At 35.6% G+C, this 25,815-nt stretch overlaps 1 protein-coding gene across 1 annotated transcript; it reads left to right on the top strand.

The window, feature by feature from the left end:
• The first annotated feature begins 5,669 nt into the window (after window positions 1-5,669).
• EIF3M (eukaryotic translation initiation factor 3 subunit M) lies at window positions 5,670-25,123 on the top strand. The gene is made up of 11 exons (XM_039866520.1): window positions 5,670-5,834; window positions 8,265-8,397; window positions 9,351-9,489; window positions 9,736-9,859; window positions 10,025-10,119; window positions 18,115-18,198; window positions 19,046-19,145; window positions 19,791-19,872; window positions 23,362-23,505; window positions 24,420-24,480; window positions 24,927-25,123. Exons 1-11 carry the CDS (start codon window positions 5,793-5,795, stop codon window positions 25,045-25,047), a joined length of 1,125 nt encoding a protein of 374 aa, XP_039722454.1. The 5' UTR covers window positions 5,670-5,792; the 3' UTR covers window positions 25,048-25,123.
• Window positions 25,124-25,815: the final 692 nt, after the last annotated feature.

Consider the following 25,815-nt stretch of genomic DNA (forward strand, 5'->3'; position numbering starts at 1 on the left):
CTATTAATGAATGTTTTTAGCTATTATGAATAATGCTGCTATGAACGTGTACTTTTTTTTTTTGCATGGACATATACTCTCAGTTCTCTTGGATATATACCTAAGAGTGGAATTGCTGGACTATATGATAACTCTACATTTAGCCTTTTAAGAAAGAGCCAGACCGTTTTCTGAAGTGGCTGGACCACTTTACATTCCCATCATCAGTGTATAAGGGTTCCAAATCCTCCATATCTTCATCGGAACTTGTTATTGTCTGCTTTTTCTTTCACAACCATTCTAGTGGATGTGGAAGGCTGTCTCATTTTGGTTATGATTTGTATTTCTCCAGTGGCTAAGGAATGCTCTTTTTTTGACCTGAATGATGGTTACATGTGTACCTTCACTGTAATAACTCATCAAAGGGTACACTTAAGATTAGTGCATTTTTCTGAACATGTTATACTTCCATACAAATGTTTATTTTAAAAATACATATTCCATATCAAGTAAAGACTCATATTCTATTTTTAAAATGAAATTATCACCAACCAACAAAAAAAGAAGAGACAAGAGCAACAGCTTTTCAGTCAGACAGACCGGAATGGGAATCCAAGCTAACCAATGCTTGTGTCTCCTGGTAGCAAAGCTGACTAACTCCTCCAAGCCTCTGTTGCTTCATCTTTAAATAATAATATTACAGGGTTGTGGTTGGTGTGGCTCATAAAGGAGCTCAAAATAATGTTTTTTCCCCAAAATTATAAAAATTATTAGCTCATAAACTATTCTTGCATTTCTATTATTTGCAGCTGATAAGTCCCTTGACTAGTGCATTAAGTTCTTCTCGTCTGGTATAGACCTGCCTTTCTGAAGTCATTTAAAAATATAAATGATGAATGTGTCTTCCTTGGATTCAGCAGATGTAAGAATGTAATAATCAGCTATGCCATGTGAAGTGAAGAAGTTAACCTTATAAATTTTCTCTTACAAAGACTAATGGAAGATTAATGCTTTCTAATGGTCATAGTGTTTGAGATTTAAGGCACGGTATCAGTTCTACAGCTGAATCTACAGCTCAGGTGCAATATATTTCAGTAAGCCACCAATCAACTGGTTTACACATTTGTTGTTTCACCTATAAAGCCACTATAATCATATGTTGCATGACGAGTATAAAATTTAATTATTAGCTATAAATCTCTGAGATCCTAAAATGATAGCTACTTTGTTACTTCAGCGTTACACTATGACAGCACTAAGAGTTTCCAAGATTCCCACCATAAATACACCTTTACAAAAATTTGTTAATTTGCACATGTATAAATCTTTTATTGACAAACTTACAGCTTAGATTTCAAACTTTTCTCTGTCAATCAGGATTAGGTTCAGCTGTATATAAGAGAAATCCAATATAAAGGTGGATTAAACCAGACAGAGCTTTTTGTCTTACATAAAACAAGTACAGAGGTAAGCCGTCATGGGCTGACACCACATCTTCCTCATGTCATCAGGGATATAGGCTCCTTCCATCTTTCCTCACCATTATATGATGTCCACCTTTAAGGCCACGTCTTGTTTTTAGTTTGGTTGCTGCAATTCCCACCATTACGTTCATGTTTTAGGAAGCAAGGAGAAAGGGGAAAGGTCAAAAGAGTCAGCTTCCAGGCAGAGTCAGCTCCTTATATTGAATTTTCTCAGAAACTACTACCAAAACTCTCACTTACCTGTCATTGGCTACCTCTAGCCATAATAAGGCTGATGTATTTAGTTGCATAGAAGGGTACATTGCTACATCTACACTCTAGGGAGACTTTTGCTACTAAGAAACAAGAGGATGGGTAACAGGTTGACAAGTAGCATTCTTTGCCATACTTTAAAAAAAAAACAAACTCTTTTCCATGTCCTTCTAGAACATTGTAATCGTTCGTCTATTTTTCATTCAAAATTAAAATTTAAAGCAGTTATCGGAGATTTATTAAAAATCAATTTTGTTTTTTTAAATTTTGTGGTATCATTCACTAATATAACAGGTATTTTTTTTTAGGGCACTTTCTTGTATCAGGCACTTTGATAAGTGAAGGGATGCAATATAGAACACATCCCCACTTTCTCAGAGTTCACAGAACATTTGTTCAGTAAATTAATTATAATAAATGATGCCCATTTTGAAGGGTTACCCTCTATAATATAGCATTACTACTTAGGTAATCAACTGCATGTACTATTATAGCATAAAAATACACTCTCCTTTATCAGATGAATACTTTCATAGTTTCGAGATGCCTGATATAGACTTGAAGACAAATTTTAGATGTCATTATAATGCAAAGCATTCTCTTTGCAAAAAATTATAATTTTGATTTCACCTCCCAAATTCCACAGGGCTGCAGCCTCCTTAGCACTGCTTGTCTCCTTCTAAAATGTCCTTTCGATAAATCTTACTTTTCCTAAAAAAAAAAAAAAAAATTATAATTTTGGTCCAATAATAAATTTTCAAGTGAAAATATTAATATAACCCCAGCAAATAGAATAATTAAAAATATAGCTAAAATCAGGGTTTCCCGAATTTTTAATCAGAAAGAAGAAGATAGCGCTAGAGGGAAAACAGATAAATTAAACCATAAAGAAGAACTATAAATATTTGGTTACATTTTTCACATAAAAAATCAGGTAAGAGAATATTTTGTCTTACGGAAGAATGGGGCTTTATTCAATTTCTTGGTAATTCATTTTTGAAAGTTCCTAGATATGTTTTTAAGAAGTTCTAAAGCATACTATATAATAACGACAGATTGTTATCGTGTTATAAATGACAATTTTTATTTTATTGCCTTTAACACACAAGTGAACTGTATTTTACTTCGAGCATAGGATCAGGTTGAAATTGGCCAGCTCCGATTTCAACTGGCTCCAAATTTCTTTATCTGAAACATTTGGAACATATGAACATGCCATATATGGAAAAATGGACAATATTTCTTATACCACTTGTCTGAGTTAAGAGACAAAAAAAGGGAGGGAAAAAGCACACAGAACACTTATTTTAACAAAAAAAAAAGCTAAATTTTTCATTTAAAAATCATGAGTTATAGTTTTTAAATTAATATAAAGCATAGGAATATAGAATTATATTCCTTGAGTTATAGTTTTTAAATGAATATAAAGCATAGGAATATAGAATATATACCTTTTCCCATGAGGTTGGTATTACCCATTTGGGAGTGGTTCTCTTACCCAGTAACTTTTAGGAATGGAATTCACTCTCCTGTGTTTTTAAAATTAGGAGAAAAGTTTAGAAAACTGGATTTCAAGCTGGGGTACATAAGCATTCCTATCCCCATTCAAGATGCATTCCTTACTTTTGTTCTCTCAACCCGAGTGCCTAAACAGTACCTAGCACATAATAGAGATAAATATATATATGAATGAGTGAAGTATGAATAAATGAATGAAAGTTTAAAGTTTCAAATAATTCTGCCCATATCCATTCACCATCTCCCTCTCAAAAACTTCCTTTGAAAGGATGGATGTTGTTTTACTTCATAAAGACCACAGAATGAAGAAAGATTGCAAAAATTATGACTTTAAAATGTTCGATGAAATGGCATATGTGTTTTTCAGTTTGTCTTCCTAGACTTCGCAATAATAAATTGTTTGAGGGGAGGAGCTCAGGGATTATTCCTTCAGAAGCAACTGATAACTGTATGACTGCTTGCTTTGTGTTGGGCACTGAGGTAGGTGTAAGGAATGAAGTGTGAACATATATATAAGTTCCCTGTCTTCAGATTCAGGTGTTTCTCCATCATCAAGAGTATTCCGTGTAAGCATGAATCTTTTTAAGTTTGGTCTATCCAGAAGTTTTCCATCCTATCCTCTCTCTCTCTTTGCTTTGCTTACCATTTGTTTATACTGAGGTATAATCATGATATCAATAAACTGCTTATTTTAAGTGAACAACTTGATAAATCTTATATATGTACACAACCATGACACAATCTCCACAATCAAGATAACGAACATATCCATAACCCCCAAAAGCTTCCTCAAGCTTCTTCCTTCCTGCCAAGTCCCCCTCACACAGGCAACAACAACCTACACAGCGGTCCCCAACCTTTTTGGTTCCTATAGGAATGGGTATTCCTATAGGAACTAATGCCTGATGATCTGAGATAGAGCTGAGGCCGTGATGCTAGCACTGGAGAGCAGCTGCAAATACACATGAAGTTTCACTCATTCATTCCCCCCCCCCACCCCCTCACTTCCTGCTGTGCGTCCTGGTTCCTAACAGGCCACAGACTAGTACAGTCCACAGACTGGGGGCTGTGGACTCCTGATCTACAGTGCTGCCACATTAGATTAGTTTGTATTTTCTAGAGTTCTATGTGAATGGAATCATAAAATAAGTCTGGCTTCTTTTGTGCAGCAAAATTATTATGAGGTTAATCCATATTGTTGCATGTATCAGTAGTTCATCCTTTTTTATTGCAGAGTAATATTTCCTTACATGGAGATTATATATATATACATATATATGTAACAATTTGTTTGTCCATTCACCTGTTGAACATTTAGATTGTTACCTTCTTTGAGGCAATTAAAAATAAAGCTGCTGCCTTGTTGGAAAAAAGCGCCCCAAAAAGCTAAACATAAAGTTGCCATGTAACCCAATAATTTCACTCCTAGGTATATACCCAAGAGAAATATAAACATATGTCCCCACAAAATCTTGTGCATAAATGTTCAGAGAAGAATTAATCATAATAGTCAGAAAATGGAAACAACTCAAATGTACATCTACTGATGAATAAATAAAATGTATAACAATGAGATATTATTAAGCAATAAAAAGTAATGAAGAACTGATACATGCAACAACCTTGGAAACACTGTGCTAGATGGAAGAAGCCAAATACAGAAGTGGTCGATTTCAATACACCTGCCAGAGCAATCCTTTACCAAAGGAAAAAAAAAGTTTGAGCTCCTCACTCTTCTGTTCAAAATCTGTCAGAGGCTTGGCAATTAATTAAGAGTCCCACGGGATGTTGTATTCCATCTCACGGAATACAACTCTGGAGTCCATGCTGTAAAACACAATGCCATCCAGGCCTGCCTTTCTAATTACTTTGCAACGTTTACGTCCTGCCTATCCCCACTGGAACGTAAGCTGCATGTGAGAGCTTCTTTTAAAAGCTACTGTTATCCCTAGCAGAGAACAATGCCTGCAAGCCAGTTCTCAATAAAGGCTGAAAAATGGGTTAAATTATCACTTGAGGGGGGAAAAAAAAAAAGATGATCGGGTTTAGCAACAAATGTATGCCCCAAAGGCTGTTCTAGACTGCCAAGAGCTGGTTAACCTCGGTGGACTGTAAGGGAAGCAGGACCAAGTGGCTGGCGCCTTAAGTGCGGCCTGAGACACCTGCAAAGGGAAGAGGAGGCCAGGCTGGAACGGAACAACTGTTCTGATCACAAGTAATTTTCGTTCATCCGACAGTCTTAAAATTTCAAGGGAGAGGTGAGCTAAGTGAGGAGTAAGCGCAGCAGCAATACAGACGAGAGCCAGTGACATTTTCAGAAAGCAGCGCGAGGCGACGTACGGAGGCGGCTCCGGAGGGCACGCCCTTCCGTCCCCAGCCTCGGCCACAGCGCGCGGTGGGATTGGCCCCCGCGGCCCCGCCTGTCCCGGTGACTCCGCCCCTCAAGGCCCTGAGCAAGGTGACCCGGAAACGGTTGTGAGGCGCCACCAAGAGTGCCAGCTCCCTTTTCCGGTCGGCGTGGTTTGCGAGTGGAGCGTCCGTTGCGCCCGGGCCTTCACCATGAGCGTCCCGGCCTTTATCGACATCAGTGAGGAAGATCAGGTGTGCTCCCGCGCCGCGGGGGCCGCCAAGGCGGGGGTGGGGGCGTCCTCAGGGGCGTGAAGGGCCGAGTCGGGGCCGAGCGGCGGGACGCCGCTCCTCGATGCCGGCTCCAGGGCTGAGAGCCGCAGCTCACGCCTCCACGCGCGGCAGTGGGGAGGCCGCGAGGCAGGGACGTGCGTTTCTGGCCTGGGGTTGCCCCAGCCCGGTGGCCGGCAGCCCCAGCCTTGGGCCGGAGACTTCGCGGCCGACTTCCTGGTTGCCGTCGCGACTCTCAGCCCGGAGTCACTCCTTGACGACACAGTCCTTTTTGACTCTTTAGGAATGGTATCTGCTTCCGTCCCCCAAACGCAGCCACATCCGAAGTGGGAGGTGGCGAATATCTAGACGAAGCAGTCTAGGGAAAAATAATTTTTTACTAAAGATCAAAATGGTGGTGGTATGGTATCACAAAGGCACAGGTGACCTTTATTTTATACATAGACGATATTTTGTATTTTCAGTGCTTAAGAGTGAGAGGTCTGTAACCTGAAAACATTACGTCAGTTCCACCCTCATACTTTTAGGCATACACCTGGTGAACCTTTCTAGTACTTTTAAATTTTCTGTTTGGGGTTTACTCGTTAGTATGCATGGTTAATGCTTCTCATTTTCCCCGTAACAGAAGTTAAACTGTAGTTGGTGATCTCTTAAGTTAATTTCGCAGATCTGAAAACTACTCTTGAAGGCTTAACGTATTATCATTTTGTATTTTTCTGCTATTCCACGAACATGGAAATTTTGTTTTCCGTAAAAGAAAACATCATTACTGTTCTTAACTTTTAAATTGCAGATGTGATTATTTTTCCTATGGTAAAAATGTAGACCCTTGGCCTTGAAGACCAAAGTAAGAAGCAGACATGAAAATGGAAAAAATTTTTTTAAAAAGAAAGGGCAGGGAAGGAGTTGAGCACAGAAAAATATGGACAAGGAAAAAAGCATATTTTATTGGTAATGGTATCATTATCTACAGTTAACTGTTAGGTTACTGAAAGGTATATATTTTTTTAACATAGAAAAGTATCCATAGATGCAGGAAGTTAACTTTTGTTAACCATATTTTAGTGTTAAAGTGTGATTTCTAGTTAGGGTACGCTGTGATTTCTAGTTAGGGTACGCTGAAAATGTAATCATTTTCATACTAGCCATTCCTTTTAGGTCAATAGGTGATTGCTTCAGGAGTGTAACTTTGATTAAATTCTCTAGAGTTAAATAGAGTTCGGAATCCTTATTTCTTTTCCTTTGCTTGTACCACTCCACAACCACAACTTGTGGCCAGTGAGGATGACAGATAAAAACAATAAACTGTTGGTTGAATAGTTCTTAGAAAAGTTCACATTTGTCTACAAAGCAGAAACTGAACAAAATCCTTATTTTTTTTCATAGAGAAGCATACTTTACAGCGATATTTTTGGGTTCTCTGACGTGGTAACAATGTTTTATGAAATCTTGTTTTAATACTTATTCATGTGAAGTTAACTCTGTTGTTATCTGAAAGAATAGCACCATCAAATCTACAGATTTGATATACTGTTCTTAGGTAGTCAAACATATTTGAGTTTAGAAAATGTGATACCTATGCATTTTACTAATGGTGTCCATACAGCAAACTGAGGTTTCAGTTTTTCATTTTATTGCCTTAAATACCATCTGCATTCATGTTTGGCTACCATAAATACAAGCTCTCAAAAGAACAAGCTATTAAATATTATATATGCATTAGAGTAGAAAATGTTTAAATACCTCAGTGCAGTACTATAGTTATACTTTTATAGGTCCAAAGGTGTGCTTTCTGGTCCTGATATGCATTTTGCATTTTAAAAGATTATATGGTAGATTCAATTTGATAGAAATATTTTATTCAACATTCAAAGGCATTAATTATCTTTTTATCTTTGTGTCCCTCGAATGCTGTGTCAGGTTCTCAAACATTTAATTAACAAATGATTACTCTGTTCCCAAGGTAATGTCTAACTTTTTAAAGTAGCTATGTTATACATACCTGAAAGCAATACATTTTCATTTCTTGAAAACAAATTGAATTTACCAAGTCAGATCAACCCCCTCCCAAAAAGCTTTGGGTTATATTAGAAAGGTTTTTGCTATATACTGAAAGTCCAGTGGAATAAGTGATATGAGAGAAATTCTAAAGATAATCCAAGTATATGTCTCCACTGGGTGTCGTAGCCAACAGGGTTGGGTCCTGTTGTAGGGGAAAACCTGTGGAGTGGTGGCGATGGATGAGCTAGGGAAGAGGCACCTGATCATAACTTAAAGTCATCGTTAAATACAGCATTTACATTTTTTTTCAGAAATAGAACAGAGTGGTGTGAGATCTTGTGTTTTCTCATTCATAGTTTTATAGATATATAGCAACCTTGTTTGATTCTATAGGCTGCTGAACTTCGAGCTTATCTGAAATCTAAAGGAGCTGAAATTTCAGAAGAGAACTCAGAAGGTGGACTTCATATAGATTTAGCTCAAATTATTGAAGCCTGTGATGTATGTCTGAAGGAAGATGATAAAGGTTTGTTTTTAATTTTGTGTAATATTTTTTACAAATTTTAAAGAATCTACTTTTAAAACTTCTTGTGAATTGTTTTGTTTCAGACCTTAGAACTTTTAAGCACTGTTGTTTCTAAACTTATCTTTGCACATACTTTCCATTCATTCTAATCTGTTGTACCTATGAAGTAAGCCTATTTTGAGAAAACATCTTTTTTTATATCAGGCATGTTTTTTGAATGTTTATGGTATGTTTGTTTAGTGTACACACTAAATATGGATAATTTCAAAATGAACTGAATTAAAAAATGAAGGACTTCTTTTCCATAATGTTTAGATTAATATCAAATGGAATATAATCTAAAAACTATTTAATTATTTGGCTGATGCCCTGTTTATTGAGCTAAAATGGAAAATTTTGAAATTGGGAGTCCTGAAATCTCTAGTTAAGGTTTGAGATCAAACTTGGTTTATGACTAATATCTTAACTTGAAAATTAGTGACCCAACCAGAAAGTAGACAGCTTTTATTTCTAAATCATTTCCTACTTGTATGTGCAAAGTTTTCTTCAGTTGGGAAAGCATCCTAGCCTAAGACCTAACCAGTAACTTCCACATGATTGAATATCGTGCTAGTAAAAATTTAAACCTTATATTTAGACATGTAAATCAGTCTTCTGTTTTAGTGGTTGCAAACCAAATCTTAGGTAATAGTGTCCTTCTTTAATAAAACGTACATGTTGTTTTCTGGGTGTTAGCTATACAACAGAGCTGGTTTAGTTTGAATTTGTGTATACTATATTTTAGTATAATGCACACCATTGGAGGAAAAGTGGCCTCTAGAACTGTTTTACAGTAGCCAGATTACATCTCTTTAAAGTATCTTGTGTTTAATGGTCTTTGAACACTGGAAATACATATTTAACTAGATACATTCAGTATTAGAGTATCATCATTGTTATCCTTACATGTGTAGATGTTGAAAGTGTGATGAACAGCGTGGTATCCCTCCTTTTGATCCTGGAACCAGAGAAGCAAGAAGCTCTGATTGAAAACCTTTGTGAAAAGCTGGTCAAATTTCGGGAAGGTGAACGCCCATCTCTGAGACTGCAGTTGTAAGTTACGAACCAAAAGAGGCCCTGTTTGTCTAGGGGCTCTTCATGTTACTGTCACTTTACTGTCAGCTGTAGCTCTTATAAGCTGTGTGACTTTGGACAAGTCACTTAAGCTTTCTGTGCCCCAGTTCTCTCCTTGTAATGTGAAGTTATTAATAGTTGCTGTCTTTGTTGTGGGAGCTGCTAAACCTCAACTTAATCACTATAGTTACTGATCTCAACCTTTTTGTTTGTTTCGTTAACCAGGCTAAGCAACCTTTTCCATGGGATGGATAAGAATACTCCTGTAAGATATACGGTATATTGCAGCCTCATTAAAGTGGCAGCATCTTGTGGAGCCATCCAGTATATTCCAACTGAGCTGGATCAAGTAAGTTATTACGTGGAATAACTTACTTGTTCTGCTTGTCAGAAGTGTGGTTTTATAGCTAAAATTAGTAGCAGTTATGCGTGTTCTAAATGTTATATTTTAAATTGTGAAAAATAATGTTCAGCTGTTTTGCTAAATTTCCTCTTTTTGTCCATTTCATCTTAGGTTAGAAAATGGATTTCTGACTGGAATCTCAACACTGAAAAAAAGCATACCCTTTTAAGGCTACTTTATGAGGCACTTGTGGATTGTAAGAAAAGGTATTCAGAATTAATGAACTAACTTAAAACTTAACAGGCAAAGTAAGTTGTTGAGGCCATTTTTCAAAGACAAATAGGGTGAGTGATTTTGCTCTACTTTGTTCTCCATGGAGTTGCTATAAATCTGTTTCTGTAAATTTCAACTATTAACAATAACTACAAAGTTTAAAATAGTTTTTCCCTATCTTTAAACTTTTTAACCCATTTCCCATTTGCCCCTTGAAAAAGTGTTTGTTCAGCTTCTCTTCTCATTTTTAATCAGATTGTTTTTTTGTCGTTGACTTGTGTGAATTCTTTAAATATTTGGGAATTAGCTCCTTTTTAGAGGTAATGGTTGAAATGGTTGGCAAATATATTCTCCCATTCATTGGTTATCTTTTTGCTTTGTTGATGGTTTCTTGTGCTGTACAGAGGCTTTCTAGTTTGTTGTAGTCCCATTCATTTAATTTTGCTTTTATTTCCCTTGCCTTGGGGGTCAAGTTCATAAAACCCCTTTGAGACCAAGTCCATGAGTTTAGTGCCTCTGTTTTCTTTTATGCATTTTACTGTTTCAGTTCTTATATTCAACTCTTTCGTTCATTTTGAGTTAATTTTTGTGTGCTGTCAGCAGTCTAGTTTCATTCATTTTGCATGTGGCTTTTTGGTTTTGCCAGCACCATCTATTGAAGAAACTCTCCATTTCATGTTTTTGGCTTCTTTGTGAAAACTTAGCTGCCCATATACATGTGGGTTTATTTCTGGACTCTCAATTCTTCTGTTCCATTAGTCTGTCTTTTTGCTAATGCCATACTGTTTTAATTATTGTAGTTTTGTAGTATAGTTTGAAGTCAAGAGAGTGTGATATCTCTAGTTTTGTTCTTTTGTCTCAGGATTACTTTGGCTTTTGGGGGTCTTTCGTGGTTCCATACAAATTTGAGGATTTTTCTATTTCTGTGAAAATGCCATTGGGATTTTGATGGGGACTGTATTAAATCTGTATATTGCTTTAGGTTATATGGCCACTTTAACAATGGTAATTTTTCTAATCCATGAACATAGATTATCTTTCAAAAGTGTGTCTTGTCGTTTTCAATGTATAGGTCCTTCACTTCCTTTGTAAAATTTATTTCTAGGGGTGCTATCTTTTTTCTTGCCATTGTAAATGATATTGTTTTCTTCATTTCTCTACCTGCTATTTCTTTTTTAGTATATAGGAGTATGACAGATTTTCGTATATTGATTTTTATCTTGCAATTTTACTGCTTTTTTGTATTGTTTCTAATAGTTTTTTAGGGTTTTGTATTATAGAATCATGTCATCTGCAAATAGTGACAATCTTACTTCTTCATTCCCAATTTTGATGCCTTTTATTTTGTTCTCTTACCTTATTGCTCTGGCTAGGACTTTTTGTACTATGCAGAATAACAGTGGTGAGAGCGGGCATCCTTGTCTTGTTCCTGATCTTGGAAGAAAAGCTTTCAATTTTTCACCATTGAGTATGTATTAGCTGAGGGTTTGTCATATATGAACTTTATTATATTGAGGTACTTTCCTTCTATATCCATTGAGTCTTTTAACATAAACGTATATTGCATCTTATTGGATGCTTTTTCTGTGGAGTAGCATTGATTGGTTTGTGGATGTCGGACTATCCTTGAATTTCTGGAGAGGCCACCTCTTGATCATCATGTATGATCCTTTTAATGTATTGTATTTGATTTGCTAGTATTTTGTTAAGGATTTTTGCATCTGTGTTCATCAAAAATATTGGCCTGTATTGTCTTCCTTGTGTTGTCCTTGCCGAGTTTTGGTGTTGGTAATGTTGACCTCATAAAATGAGTTAGGAACTATCCCTCCTCTTCAGTTTTTTTTAGAGACATTTGAAGAAGATAGCTATTAAATATTCTTAGAATGTTTGGTAGAATTTACCAGTGAAGCCATCTGGTCTTGGACTTTTATTTTGGGACGTTTGTGATAACTGTTTCAGTTTACTTGTGATTGGTCTATTTAGGGTTTTTCTTTAGTGAGTCTAGCCAGAGGTGTGTTAGTTTTCTTTATCTTTTCAAAGAACTAGTTCTTTGTTTCATTATTTTTCTGTATTGTCTTTTTTGTTCTCTGTTTCATTTATTTTCATTCTAATTTTTATTATTTTCTTCCTTCTACTGACTTTGAGCTTCATTTATTCTTTTTCTAGTTCTATAAGCTGTAATCTTAGTGTGAGATTTTTCTTGTTTCTTGAGGTAGGTCTGTTAATGCTATTAGCTTCCGTCGGTATATTTTTTTGTTGCATCCCAAAAATTTTGATATGTTATATTTTTGTTTGTCTCTGTATCTTTTTTTAAAAAGACTTTTACTAAAATATACCTAATAAATGTCTCTATGTATCTTTTGGTGTCTTATTTATTCTTTGACCTAGGTAGCTGCTCAGCATGTTGTTTAATCTTCACACATTGTGTGGTTTTCCCAGCTTTCTTGTAGTTAATTTCTAGTTTCATAACATGATTGGAAAATATGCTAGATATGATTTAAATCTTCTTAAATTTATGTGCACTTAAGAAGAATGTATATTCTGTCACTTTGGGATGGAAAGTTCTGTAAATACCAATTATGGCTATTTGGTGTAATGTGTCATTTAAGGCCAAGGTTTCCTTGTTGACTTTCTGTTTGGGTGATGTATCCATTGCTGTCAGTGGGGTATTTAGGTCCCCTACTATCAGTGTATTTTCATCAGTTTCTCCCTTTAGGTCTGTTAGTAAATGCTGTATATGTTTTGGTGCTCCCAGGTTGGGTGCATATATATTGATGAGTGTTATGTCTTCTTATTGAATTATCCCCTTTATCATTATAAAATGTTCATCTTTGTCTCATTACCTTTTTTCACCTTGAAATCTGTTTTGTGTGATATAAGCATGGCTATACCTGGTTGTCTCTGGATGCCCTTTGCTTAGAGTATCATCTTCCACCCCTTCACTTTGAGCTATGTTTGTCTTTGTAGCTGACAAAAGTCTCCTGAAGGCAACATATAGTTGGGTCTTGTTTTTTAATCCATCCCTCTCTACTCTCTGCCTTTGGATTGTTGACTTAGTCTATCTACGTTTAGGGAGATATGTGAGAACTTAATACAGCCATTTTATTTTTTTTATTTTCTGATAACTCTGTGTCTCCATTGTTTCTTTTCCCTTGTGTGTGTTTCTTCTATTTTAGTTTGGTGGTTTTCTATGATTTTTTTTTTTTCCTTTTCCTCTTGTTTTATGTTACATGTCTCAACTCTAGATTTTTGTTTCATGGTTACCATTAGGTTTATGTAATAAAATGTTTTATGCATACAATAGCCCTCTTCTGATTGTGTCTTCATTCCTGTGCAAGTTCAGTCCTTTTTGTCCTCCCCTTTTATGTTTTTGTTTTCACAGATTATCCCTTTTTATGCCGTTTTGTTTCCAAATTGCAGATTTTACAGTCTTTTTTTAAAAGGCTTTTTTTCATTAACGTTTATGTTATAATTAAGTGTTTAATTCCATATTCCGAAATAGAGTTGCAGTTTCCCTCTTCTGTCACTTATTCAGTTTTGTATACTTTAGTTTTTTTGTTTCAGTTAGAAGAGCTCCTTTCTGCATTCTTGTAGGTTTTATGAATTTCTTCAGCTTTAGTTTGTCTGGGAAAAGCCTTTATTTCTCCTTCATATATAAGGGATAACTTTGCTGGATATAATCTTTGCTGGTAGTTTCTCTTTGGTATTTAGAATACTTCATTCCACTCTGGCTTGTAAGATTTCAGGTTAAAAATCTGATCATAATCTAATGGGGTATTCTTTGTAGGTTAACAGTCTTTTTTTCCCCTGGCTGCCTTGAGAATTTTTTCTGTCATTAACTTTTGACAGTTTTAATAGAATGTGTCTTGGAGAAGGTCTTTTTCCATTAAGATAATTAGATGTTCTGGTATCTTCTTGAATTCAAGAGTCCAGCTCTTTCCATAGGTTTGAAACATTCTCATCAATTATTTGTTTGAATAGGCTCTCTGTTCCCTTCTCCCTCTCTTCTGGTATACCCATTATTCTTATGTTGCTCTTTCTGATGGAGTCAGATGGTTCTCATAGAATTCTTTTACTTTTATAAACTGTTCTCGTGCTTCTTCCACCTGTGTCATTTCTAGATTGCTATTTTCAAGCTTGCTAATTCTCTCTTCCATCTCGTCTGCTGTGTTACCAATGCTCTTTAATGCATTTTTTTTTTCACCTCATTTATTGAGTTCTTCAGCTCCAGAATTTGTTTGGTTCTTTTTTTTATGGTTTCAGTCTCTGGCAAAGTACCCCCTTTGTTCGTTGATTTTATTCTTGATCTCATTGAACTGCGTTTCTGAGTTCTTGCATCTCGTTTTTTCATAACTGCAATCTTGAATTCTTCGTCATTTAAATCACAGTCTTCCATGTCTTTGAGTTTTGTTTCTGGGGTCTTTTTATTTTCTTTCTGAGTTACCTTGTTACCCTGGTTATTCATGGTACTTGATAGATTGTTTCTCTGCCTAGGCATTTGAGGTATTTGTGAACTCCTTTAAGTTCTGTTTTGCTGTTAATTCAGCAGGTTAATAAATAGAGGTCCTTCTTTTGTTCTCCAGTAGATGGTGCTATAGCGCAAATTTTTGTTTTACCTGCACTACTAGCACCTTTCAAATCCTGGTGGGAGGGTATTGCCTGGGTCATGGAAAACACCCTTTATCCCCCGAAGTGGTACTGGTACCCTTTATGTTCAAGTCACCTCCGTGTCAGGGCAGCACCCCCATGGTGGTGTATCCAGGCAATGGGGTTCCAGGCCTGTGAGTTCCCAGTGTTGCCTCCTTGTAACCAGAAGCTTCCAGCTGCATTTGTGCTATCAGAGGCATCTCTGCTGCTTTTACCAGGTTCCAGTGGCCAGGGGTGGAGGGGAGCAAGTTTGCGTTTCTGTGGCTTTGCCTTCTTGCTGTCAATGGTGGCCACTACTCAGTAGCTCTTACACTGCTGTGCCACGTCTGCACCCCTTTCGCCGGGTTTAGCTGCAGTGGGTGCTGGCTGCTCAGGCGGGAATGTTGCTTCTGCCTCTCTCCCTGTGAGGGCTGCAGCCCTGACTTCTCCACTGCATGTCAGCTGGGGCCGGGTATGCTCCTGACTGTGTGTGTAACGCCATCTCTGTCCTTCCTCTGTCTCACCTCCCCTGCTCGTTTCAGTATGCGTGATTCTCTTCACATGTGTGGATCTCTCAGATATATGTCTGTGTTGAGCGGGGCATCCTTTATTAAATCATAGTTGTCCAACTTGTAACTAAGGAGAGAAACAAAGGGGTCATCTCACTCCCCCCATGATGCTTTTCATCACAATTCTTACTCTTGAAACATTTTCTTCATTGGGCTTTTAGTGCCCCTCTCTTGGTTCTTCTCTTACTTTAGTCGCAGCTCCTAATTTGCGGGTTTCTCCTAATTTTCTCTAAACATTAGAATAACTCAGTCCTGGGACTTTTCTGCTCTCTTACATTCATTCCTTATCCATGTTGTTGGTGGTTTTTGCTGCGATTGTGGGAGAGGCTGAGTGCCAAATGCATTTCGGATGGGACAGTTCTTTGTATTGTTAGATTTTCAATTCACCGAAGGACACTTAGCACTCCTGCCCTCACCAACTAAAATACCAATAAGTGCTGCTAAGCCATTAGAACTACAACAGCTCCCGTACACTTCCAGATGTTCCGATGGCGCCCAGCTGAGAGCCTCTGCAGCCTAAGTGCTCTCATCAGTCTCATGCCTTTAAATACCATCTATATGCTAATGATTTTCAAATTTTAATCTCCTGTGTTTCTTCCCTGATTTCCAAATATCCCTCTTATTCTTCAGCTGAGGAAATGCCATTACTAATGCTTCCAGTTGTTCAAAACTAAAACCCGAGATTCATTTTTGGCTCCTCTCGTCTGATGCCCCACATCTAATCCAGTAGCGTATCCTATCAGCTCTAATCAATCTAAAGTCAGACCAACTTCTCACTCTTTCCATTACTACCATGTGGTCAAAGCTACCATTATTTACTTAGATTATTGAAGTAGTCTCTTCACCAGTCCCCCTTTGGGCCTTTTCCCCATACAGTACGTTTTTAATACAGCTGACAGAAAATTCTGTTTAGTATAGATCAGATTATGTTTCCCCTATACTCAGAACCTTCCAATGGTTTCATTCAGAGTAAAAGGCAAAGCCAGCTCCAGAGTCTTGGTACTGGCACTTCTTCCTGAAACACTCTTCTCCCAGGTATCCATGTGGCTCCCTCCCATGTTCAGATCTGCTCAGTTCTTACCTCATCAGAAAGGCCTTCTCTGATCTTCCCTAGACATAGTGAACCTATGTCAGCTACAAAAGCACTATGCTCTCCCAGTCTGGACCAGGGGGGTTGGCACCTGTTTTTTTATGACCTGTGTACTAAGAATTATTATTACATTTTTAAATGGTTGAGGAAAAAAATTCAAAGGAAGACTATTTCATGACACATGAACATTATATGAAATTCCAATTTCAGTGTTCATAAAATTTTATTGGAACATTGCCATACTTATGCCAGCTGCTTTTGCCAAAACTTGAGAAGTTGCAACAAAAATCTGCAAAGTCTAAAGGCTGGTCAAGTCCTTCACAGAAAGTTTGCCTACCCTTGTCTAGCCCTACACTCAACTTCGTTTCTGTGCCTGAAACACTTCTTCCGTATTAGGTTAGGTGCCTCCCTTCTATTCAGCACCCTCTACTTTTATCATGGCACTTGTTAAAAGGTTTGTCGGGTTGCAGGCTCATTGAAGACTAGGAACCTGGTCTGTCAACTATTATGTTCCCAAGGTGTTTGGCACATAAGGGGCCCAGAATGGGTGAATGCTTCCTACAGTTAGATGGCTATTTAAACACTAAATTTCTTTCTTTCTGATTTATGCCGTTGATGTGAATTTTTAAGATTCGGTTTTTGTCTAGTACACAAAAAATGTTGGGGTTTTTTTTCCCCTGCTTCTAAATAGAATTCTGAGATTTGCCCTGATGTTATTGTGTGTCAGATAACTGTGTACTTTAAATGGATTATTTTATCTGATCTTTGTGAATTCAGACTTCTTCAGCTGATAAGAGGAACTAGATTAAAATGTACTGTGGCTGCTAAAACTGGAAAATATACCTGTTTACAGCATGGCACAAGAATGAACAATGAGTAAAACAGTTTTTTGTAAAACTTCTTTGAATTCTTATAGTGAGAACACTATGTTTAAGATGCTGGTTACCACTTAACCACTACTATAATTACATATTTTAATAAACCCTAATTTTGTAGGAAGTTTTAGAATACTGTTTAACTTTTTAAAATAGTCATACAGATCTTACTGATTTCTCCCCGGTGGAATCCAGATTGGGGAGTGGGGAGTGTTTTCTAAGAGTTCAAATTGAAGGAATGCATTTAATTATTTTGTACTTTTCACTGTAGTTAAAATTGGTCACCTGCATAATTTTAAGAATAATTTGGAAGGATATCTTTTGTAGAGTTATTTAAATATTTGTGTTGGCTCAACTTCAGCCATACTATCTTAATAGGACACAGGACTTTTCCCACCTAGGGCCTTTATACTTGTCTCCTTCTGCCTGGGAAGTCATTTAACTCCCAACCTTCTACCTCTAGCACTTTTCACAGCCAGTGATTTTATGCTCTTTTGATGTCGATTTATGTGTTGTTTTTTCAGAGACTTCATGTGCCCATTCTACATGAAGTAGTTCCTTCTGTCCTGTCTCTACTTTTTTATTCTGTTATAACATCATTTATTCCCTTAATGGCACATACTTGCTAGTTGTTGTTTTTCCTTAGTCCTGTCTTTCCTGCTAGAAGGAAAGTTCCGTGACTTTTTCCCGTAGAGAGGAGGGACCTTGTCTTTCTCGGTCACCATTGCATGTATCATCAGTACAGTGCTTGGCACTTGGTAAATATTTTTGAATGAATGAGTGACAGTAATGAAACTATCAAATTCTTAAAGCAGTATTTCTTTTTAGTGATGCTGCTTCAAAAGTCATGGTCGAATTGCTAGGAAGTTACACGGAGGACAATGCTTCCCAGGCTCGAGTTGATGCTCACAGGTAATGTTAAACACATTGTGCTTATGATGGCTTTTAGCAGCTTAGAAGTGAGCTGCAGTGTTCAGTCATATAACTGAAGTCATGTTTGCATCTATCAGTGCTCCAAAACCATTTGAATACTGTGTGCTCGTGGTGATTCTAAGGGAGATACTGCAATTCAAGGTTTGATATTGGAAGGACCATAGTGCATGTGAACTAGCCACATGGTGTTTGCTGTTTGCGCTCTAGCTGGTATGGGGATGAAAACCCCAGTCTGAAAGATAGACCCTAATCTTAGGTTGGATCTATGAAATAGAAATATGGTAACTTCTTTAAAGAATTATTGCTTCACAGGGACCTGTGATAGATGTAGAAAGGGTAGTTAATGGAAAAGATCTTCAACTCTGAGGTCATACTACCTGTGTTCAAATACTCCACCACTTAATTAGCACTTACTGGGCAAGTTCTTTCTGAGCCTGTTTTGTTATTCATAAATTGGCATGCTATATGTCTCTAGGGTATTGTGATGATTAAATGAGTTAATGCATGTAAAGCACTCACCTAGAACTAGTGTATTGCAAGATGCTGCTGTTTTATTTATCCTTTGATTACTTTGGTGGTACTTTTTCTCTAGCTATGTTTTTGTCTATAACTTTTATTATTTTTAATCTTTTGTTAAAACAGATATACTTGATGAATAGATTTATTGGCCTGTTTTAACCCCAGTCTTAACACCTTTTCATACACTGTACATATTGAACTCTTAAATACTTTACTGAGTTAAATGTGTTTTGCACCCTGCAAAATCAGTGAAATGTACCTGAATTTCTTCAAGAATCTGAGCTTGGATTTTTGTTTCCTAATTAAGGTGTATTGTACGAGCTTTGAAAGATCCAAATGCATTTCTTTTTGACCATCTTCTTACTTTAAAACCAGTCAAGTTTTTGGAAGGCGAGCTTATTCATGATGTAAGTAGTTTATCCTTAATGTGAAAAATGTTCTCTTTTCCTAAATCTAACATACTGAAGCAGAACTGTTTTACTTTGTGTTAATGAACATGACTATTAGATCTGGAGAGAGAAGAACTGTTTATTCTTTTTATATCAGGAACAGACTGAAATTTAAGACTAGCTTTTCTCCAACTGCTGAACACAATTCTGTTCTTTCTCTTTTTCCTTCATCTCCTCTCTTGCCTGGCTGTTATGAATTTAGATAATACAAATTTCTTTTTAGTATATTGTGTCTGCTAGTCCCAATTAGGAAGATAAATCTGGTATTTAAAAACACATTAATGTACTTTTCAAATGCAAGTATAAATACATTTTGGATTATTTTCCATTTGTACTGTGTCATTACCACCATCTTTACAGCTCACTGTATTTACCATTTCTTTCATCTAAGTGAGTCTTCTATTAAAACAAATGGTGTAGATGGTAATTTGATCAGATTGAATTTTCTGCACTGAAAGAAATGTAAAGAGTTGTGGGAGTCAGTGTCTTAAAAAGAAATGTAAAGAGTTGCTGGGAGTCTGTGTCTTAAAAATATCTTGAATATAAATCTTGATTCTGTATTGAATATTGTATCTATTTTTTGTCTCTTTTTTATCTGTTTAGCTTTTAACCATTTTTGTGAATGCTAAATTGGCATCATATGTCAAGTTTTATCAGAATAATAAAGACTTCATCGATTCACTTGGTAAGTTTTGGGGTTCATTCTTTGCAGGGGTAGAGAGAGATGGGAATGTGCTATTCTAGAACTGTTTTGTACTGTGAGATCCAGCAAATACAATCTTGGCCTTACGTGTAGATTACCTTAACCAGTGGTGTGTAATGAAACAGCAACGAGCATAGGTAGCAACAAACAGTTTAAAAGATTACTCAGTGAATTGGGAATCAGAAGGTACAGAAGGAAGCATTTGTGATGGAAAGAGCATGTCAGAAAACCTGGACATTTTTTTCTCTCCATAAGAGCTTCTTGGATCTTAGACCCTTCCAACTCTACCGTGATTCTCTGAGGTAAAGTTCTAGAAATAAGCAGATACGTGAGAAAATTCGGATATAAATAGTTCCATCAATATGTTTTTAAAAGTTTTGGAATGGGGAATGGAGCAGAGACACAACTTAAACGATCACCATTGCTTTGATCATAATTTTAGAAGTACCCATTTAAGAGTTGACAAAATATGATTAAAGGTACTTGTTATTTAAAATAAAGTTTCTTTATTAAAGACCTCATTCTTTATTCATATGCATGGTAATTTATATTTTTGGTGTTTTTCTAAAAAAGCCATAGTCACATAATTGTAACGAGCAGGGTTTTTTTTTCCACCCCTCTAATACAGTATTTTATGCTTCGTGCACACACACCCTCCATCTCCAAATTAATAGATTATAGAAGTATATGGTATTGTTAAGCAGATCTAAGTGAAGCTGTAGATGGGATCAGAAACAGTTGTGATTTTACATAATGGGAGAAACTGTCCTAACTTTAGTTTGTTGAAGACAGGAAAGTCAGTCTTAGCTTTATGAAATTATCGGTTTTTGAGAGTGAAGTCAGTGATGAAACTAAGATGTTTTGTTTTCCCACTAGACAATCAAAATACATTAGAGGTTGTATTTTCCATATTAAAATTGAATTTCGTCTCCCTGTTCTTTTGAGCTGTACTTAAAAGAATACATTTATATATATAATCTACTTCGATTATACTATTAGTCCTCAATTTAGTAATCATTAATTCCTGTTACCTGTAAATTTTATGCAGACTTATTCTGAACATAAGGCATTTGAAATACATCAAGATAAAGTAGATTTGAGTGTGTTTGTGTAGAATGCTTTGGCCAGGTGCACTAGACCCAGAAAACCACATTCTGTCCCAGTTAATTGTTTTGTGGCATGAAGCCATGTGATGGAATGTTAATGTCAGCAACCTCTTTATTTACGCACCAAGGAAAAAGGAGTAGTAATTAACACTTTGACACTCCCCCATTGATGTGTAATTGACTGTTTCAAAGGAGCACTGGTTCATAAGCTATTGCATGCATTAAAATTACGTTTTCTATATTGCAGCATTTTAAGGCAGGGGTCAGTGACAAATGCAGAAATTGCTCAATGATGCACATTTTTTTATTACTGCATTAAGGTTTTTGACATATTAATAATGAATAAATGTTTCCATAAAATTAGATTTTTTTATAACTTTAAAATTGAAATATGACACAGAACACTGTGACTTCCTTTTTGAAGGTTCTGTTTTCATGAAACAAAGCACAGCTTCCTCATACTTCACTAGCTTAATAGCTTGATTTTGAGAACAAGAGTCCTAAAAGGCTTTAAGTTAGGTTATTTGTTTTGAAGTAGTAGCTTTAAACATCAATTTGAAATGTTTTTAAACGAAGGTTTCCCTATATATATGATAGATAATGGTTGTACATAATTCTAGAAATAATTCTCATTCTTCTAAGTTTTTTGATTTATAGTAAGCTTATAACTGCACAGAGCAGTAAAATTTTATTTCAAGTATTTTTAATTATATCTTAAAAATGTGAAGGAGTTTCTATCATTTTATCATATTAAAAGAGAACTGTATATGCCCACAGAATAAGGAGTGTTAAGGAATTTTCTTCTATTTTAAAATACTGAGAAAAACCTTTAGTATTTGTTCTGCGATAGGAAAACATGACGTTTCTAATTTATTTCCAACCGGAAACCAAATTCTCTATTTTGCCTTTTGTTTCTTGAACCTCCATGCAAAGTAGCAGTCTTTTATTAGGAATTTGTTTGTAAAAGATGCTTTGGGGAAAACATCTTACTAAATGTGTATATTTTTAGTTTTAGATATAATATTAGAGATTTATTACAACTGAAAATCTGATTACAAATGTATAGATTCCACAGGTGGCAACAGTTTATCAAAACACTTTGTTTTATTAACACTGACGACTTGGGCCAACAGATTATCTTGTGTCAACTGAATTGCCCTAACATGTCCACATGTATAATCTGATGTTATGCAGTTGCTACCTTCTTGCTTCAGAAAGTTAATAAGCATCTAATTTTCATTTGTTAATTAGGGTTAATGTGTGCTAATTGATTTTTTGATGCTTGTGGATTTCCATTAAACCCACTTAGCAATACTTAACTTGGGTACCTCATTCATTTGAGTTATGATCATGTTTTTGTTGAATCTGTGCCAAATAGAAAGCCTGCATCATAATTACTGCTAATTAACAGACTATTATGTGCTATATTAATGGGCTTCCCTAGTCTTCTGCTAATATATGAATATTAACACATTTCAAATTTATTTATGGAGTGCTTAGAGACAACTTTAACAGTACAAACTTGAGGCTGTTAATTATTAAAAAGGTAGTGATAGATCATTTGCTGAGTTTACATAATTTGAAAGTTCAGAAAAAAGGAACATGTAATTCTAGATTAATTTTAGAAACTTGTTTTCATAATTTAGAAACTTGTTTTTATAAGTTATCAAGTACATATGATGTGTTATAATTCAGCTTCTACTTCGGCACAGGTAGACATTGGGATAGTCAGGATTCGTAAATATTTATTTGTATTTCTAGTTGTTTATTTCTAAGGCTACTAGTATTGCCACTTGTGACTATAAATAAGTCATTTAATCTCTTTGCTTTTAAATTTTGTTGTGTTTTGAAATGAAAGGATCCGGACCAGGTAATTCGTTAAGCTTCCTTTTAGGTCTAACAATTGTTTTTGATATGAATAATTGAAACAGCATGTAGCATTATTTAATTATAAGGCAAGATTTGAATTATTTTTTAGTTTTCTGCTTTTGCCTTTGAAAGAATAAGCATCATTGTTAATGGTACTCTTTTTTAAGAGATAGCACACTTTTACAGTTACAACTTTTAAATATTAAATCTAAAGTGACCTGAAGGGAAATGGAACATTTTTGTAACTGTATGCGTGTGACAATATTTTAAAACTCTTGAACACACAGAACAAATCACCTGTGGCACTATAGTAATAAATGTAGTTCTAGAAAAATAATTTTAAATACTCCATAATTATGGGTTCAGTTTATGGTTTTCACATATTGTCAAAATTTACGTAAGTGCTCTCAGTGACTTCCACAAATTAAAATAAGAGTCGAAATTGTGTAGGTCTTATTGGTATGGATACTTACCAGGCTTCACTGTTGTTACTCAGGACTATTACATGAACAGAATATGGCAAAAATGAGACTACTTACTTTTATGGGAATGGCTGTGGAAAATAAAGAAATTTCTTTTGATACAATGCAACAAGAACTTCAGATTGGTGCTGATGATGTTGAAGCATTTGTTATTGATGGTAAGGCAATTGGAACATTTTCATTTTTGTCTAGAATTTATTCATGGAATATAAAAATTTTAATCTTGAAACTGAGCCTTACGTTAACAAAGCTGGGGGTTTTTTTGGTAGCAAATGTGTATGTTTAGTAGACTGACAGACATTTGTAGTAGAGTGAAAATTCAAAAGTATAAATTGCTATGTGGTTTTTAGTGTTTGTTCTAAACACTTTGAAGTCATATAGAACAAAGGCCTACATGTAGTATACCATTGTGGTTAAGAGCCTAGATTTTAGTTTCAGACCTGGGTTTGAGACCAGGTCTTCCTCTATGAAACAGGAATAAAGGAGTCATTTGTGGTCGTGAGGATTAAATGAATTAACTCAGGTAAAGCACTCAGCCCAGTGTGCCTGGAACAAAAATACCTGCAAATGTCAACCATTATCAGTTTTTTATGATTGTCCTAGAAATGAGAACTTCTTCCCCAATAGTTGTGTTAGAAAGTGATATAACTGTTAATCAGGATTTTTTTCTGAGCTTTTTACATTTGAAAGTTGAGGGATTAACATTATTAACTAACATTAATAAAATGAACAGAATGGTTGGCATGGTTTCTTCTTCTAATGCTCTAAATCTTAGACATACCTATAAAGAAATATTTTATTAGGAAATTAGTTTTTTTCCCCCCATATGTGATTGTGGGGGAGAACACCTAGAATTCTTAATGAAAACTACATGATGTTTACTATAGATTGGCCCATCAACCATAGCCTTCTCTTGGCTTGTTACTGGATTCAGAGAGCCAGTTTATAAAATGTTAGAAAATTATAAAGTCTTACTATTATTATTAAGGCTTACTTGGTCAAAGGTTTGTACCTTATAGACTGTTTTTCCTGGGAATTTTCTGTATAACATATGTAAAACATCTTTTTTCAGCAGTGAAAACAAAAATGATCTACTGCAAAATTGATCAGACCCAGAGAAAAGTGGTTGTCAGGTAAGACATTTAATTCTTTGCAGCATTTTGTAGAACAATTTAATTGTGATTATTTTACTTAAATGTTTAGAGAATCAAGGTGGAGCTCTTATCAGTTGACTGTAGTTAAATAGTTGCTATTTATCATAATTTTATTAAAGTTCAGACTGAATGTGATTAGCTTATTTAATGAAAGTCCTATTTTCCAGCACATTTCATTTAATGGCTTAGCATTGACTAGAATACTAATGACTTTTGTGTCTGGTTTATGTAGCTCAGGGAAGTAGAAGGTTCAGGTTCAATATGGTAAAGATTTTTTTACCATATTGCTTCTAATAAGTTTCTAACCGAATTGTCTTTTAAGTATATTTAACTTTGCTTTTAATTAAGATACAAGTATGTAGTAGTATAAAAGAATACCAGAGGATAAAAGGTTGACTAATGACTTTTAATTTTTCAATTTTTAGTCATAGCACACATCGGACATTTGGAAAACAGCAATGGCAACAACTATATGACACACTTAATGCCTGGAAACAAAACTTGAACAAAGTGAAAAACAGCCTTTTGAGTCTTTCTGATACCTGAATTTTTAAGCTAATAAATTTTGTTCTTTTGGGGAAAATATCTAAATCATAGTAAAACATTATAAGCCAAAAGCTGACTATAGTCTTGAATATTTATTGTCTCACATTTAAAAGAAATTTCAAAGAAATCACAATTTTCAGAGGATACAAAGTAATAAATTACAAAGGGTTACTTGTGTCTTGTGTAATACATAAGCTGTGTTCTGTAAGAGTTTTGAAGGTGCAATAAGAGCTGCGATGAAAGGATATATGGAAGAAAGATAAATTTAAGGGGAATTGCTATCAGCAAACTGCAGTCTTAGCTATCTTACATGAAGCATTTGCTGAGCAAAAACATGGTAATATCACATCAGAAAAAGGTGGAAAAGTGAGTATTATCTGTAAAGCTTTTAGATACGTCATTTTGCTCTAGTCAAAACCACATCAATATTTCAGTTCACCGCTGAAAGCATTATTTTAATCTCTAATCCAACATCTCTTCAGCTTTTCTTTTTTTAGGTTGGTTGCCATTTTCTGAGGTTAGGAACTTTTCGATTTTGTTTATTTGATTTGTTATCAGGCTCTGCCAGTCATCTTCACAAGTAAAAGACACAGTTAAATCAGTATCTTTAATCTTCATTGTCTGAAAATCACTTTGTAATAGGTTGGCTCTCATCTAGGAAAAACCAAACTTGTTTTACCAGTGTGAAATTTTCTAAACATTCATCAATGAAAGAGTTTGAAAATCCTCAAGCTTCTGCAGTTATGAGTATGGCATGAAGCCACCATT

This window comes from Pteropus medius, unplaced genomic scaffold (genome assembly GCF_902729225.1).
Source record: "Pteropus medius unplaced genomic scaffold, Ma_sr-lr_union100, whole genome shotgun sequence".
Taxonomy (NCBI): Eukaryota; Metazoa; Chordata; class Mammalia; order Chiroptera; family Pteropodidae; genus Pteropus; species Pteropus medius.

Bases quoted from the DNA above. Each gene is read 5' to 3' on its own strand.
- EIF3M (XM_039866520.1), top strand. From the start codon at position 5,793: ATGAGCGTCCCGGCCTTTATCGACATCAGTGAGGAAGATCAG. The intron at 8,398-9,350 runs GTTTGTTTTTAA...TTACATGTGTAG, and splicing joins TCTGAAGGAAGATGATAAAG to ATGTTGAAAGTGTGATGAAC. The intron at 23,506-24,419 runs GTAAGGCAATTG...ATCTTTTTTCAG, and splicing joins TGAAGCATTTGTTATTGATG to CAGTGAAAACAAAAATGATC.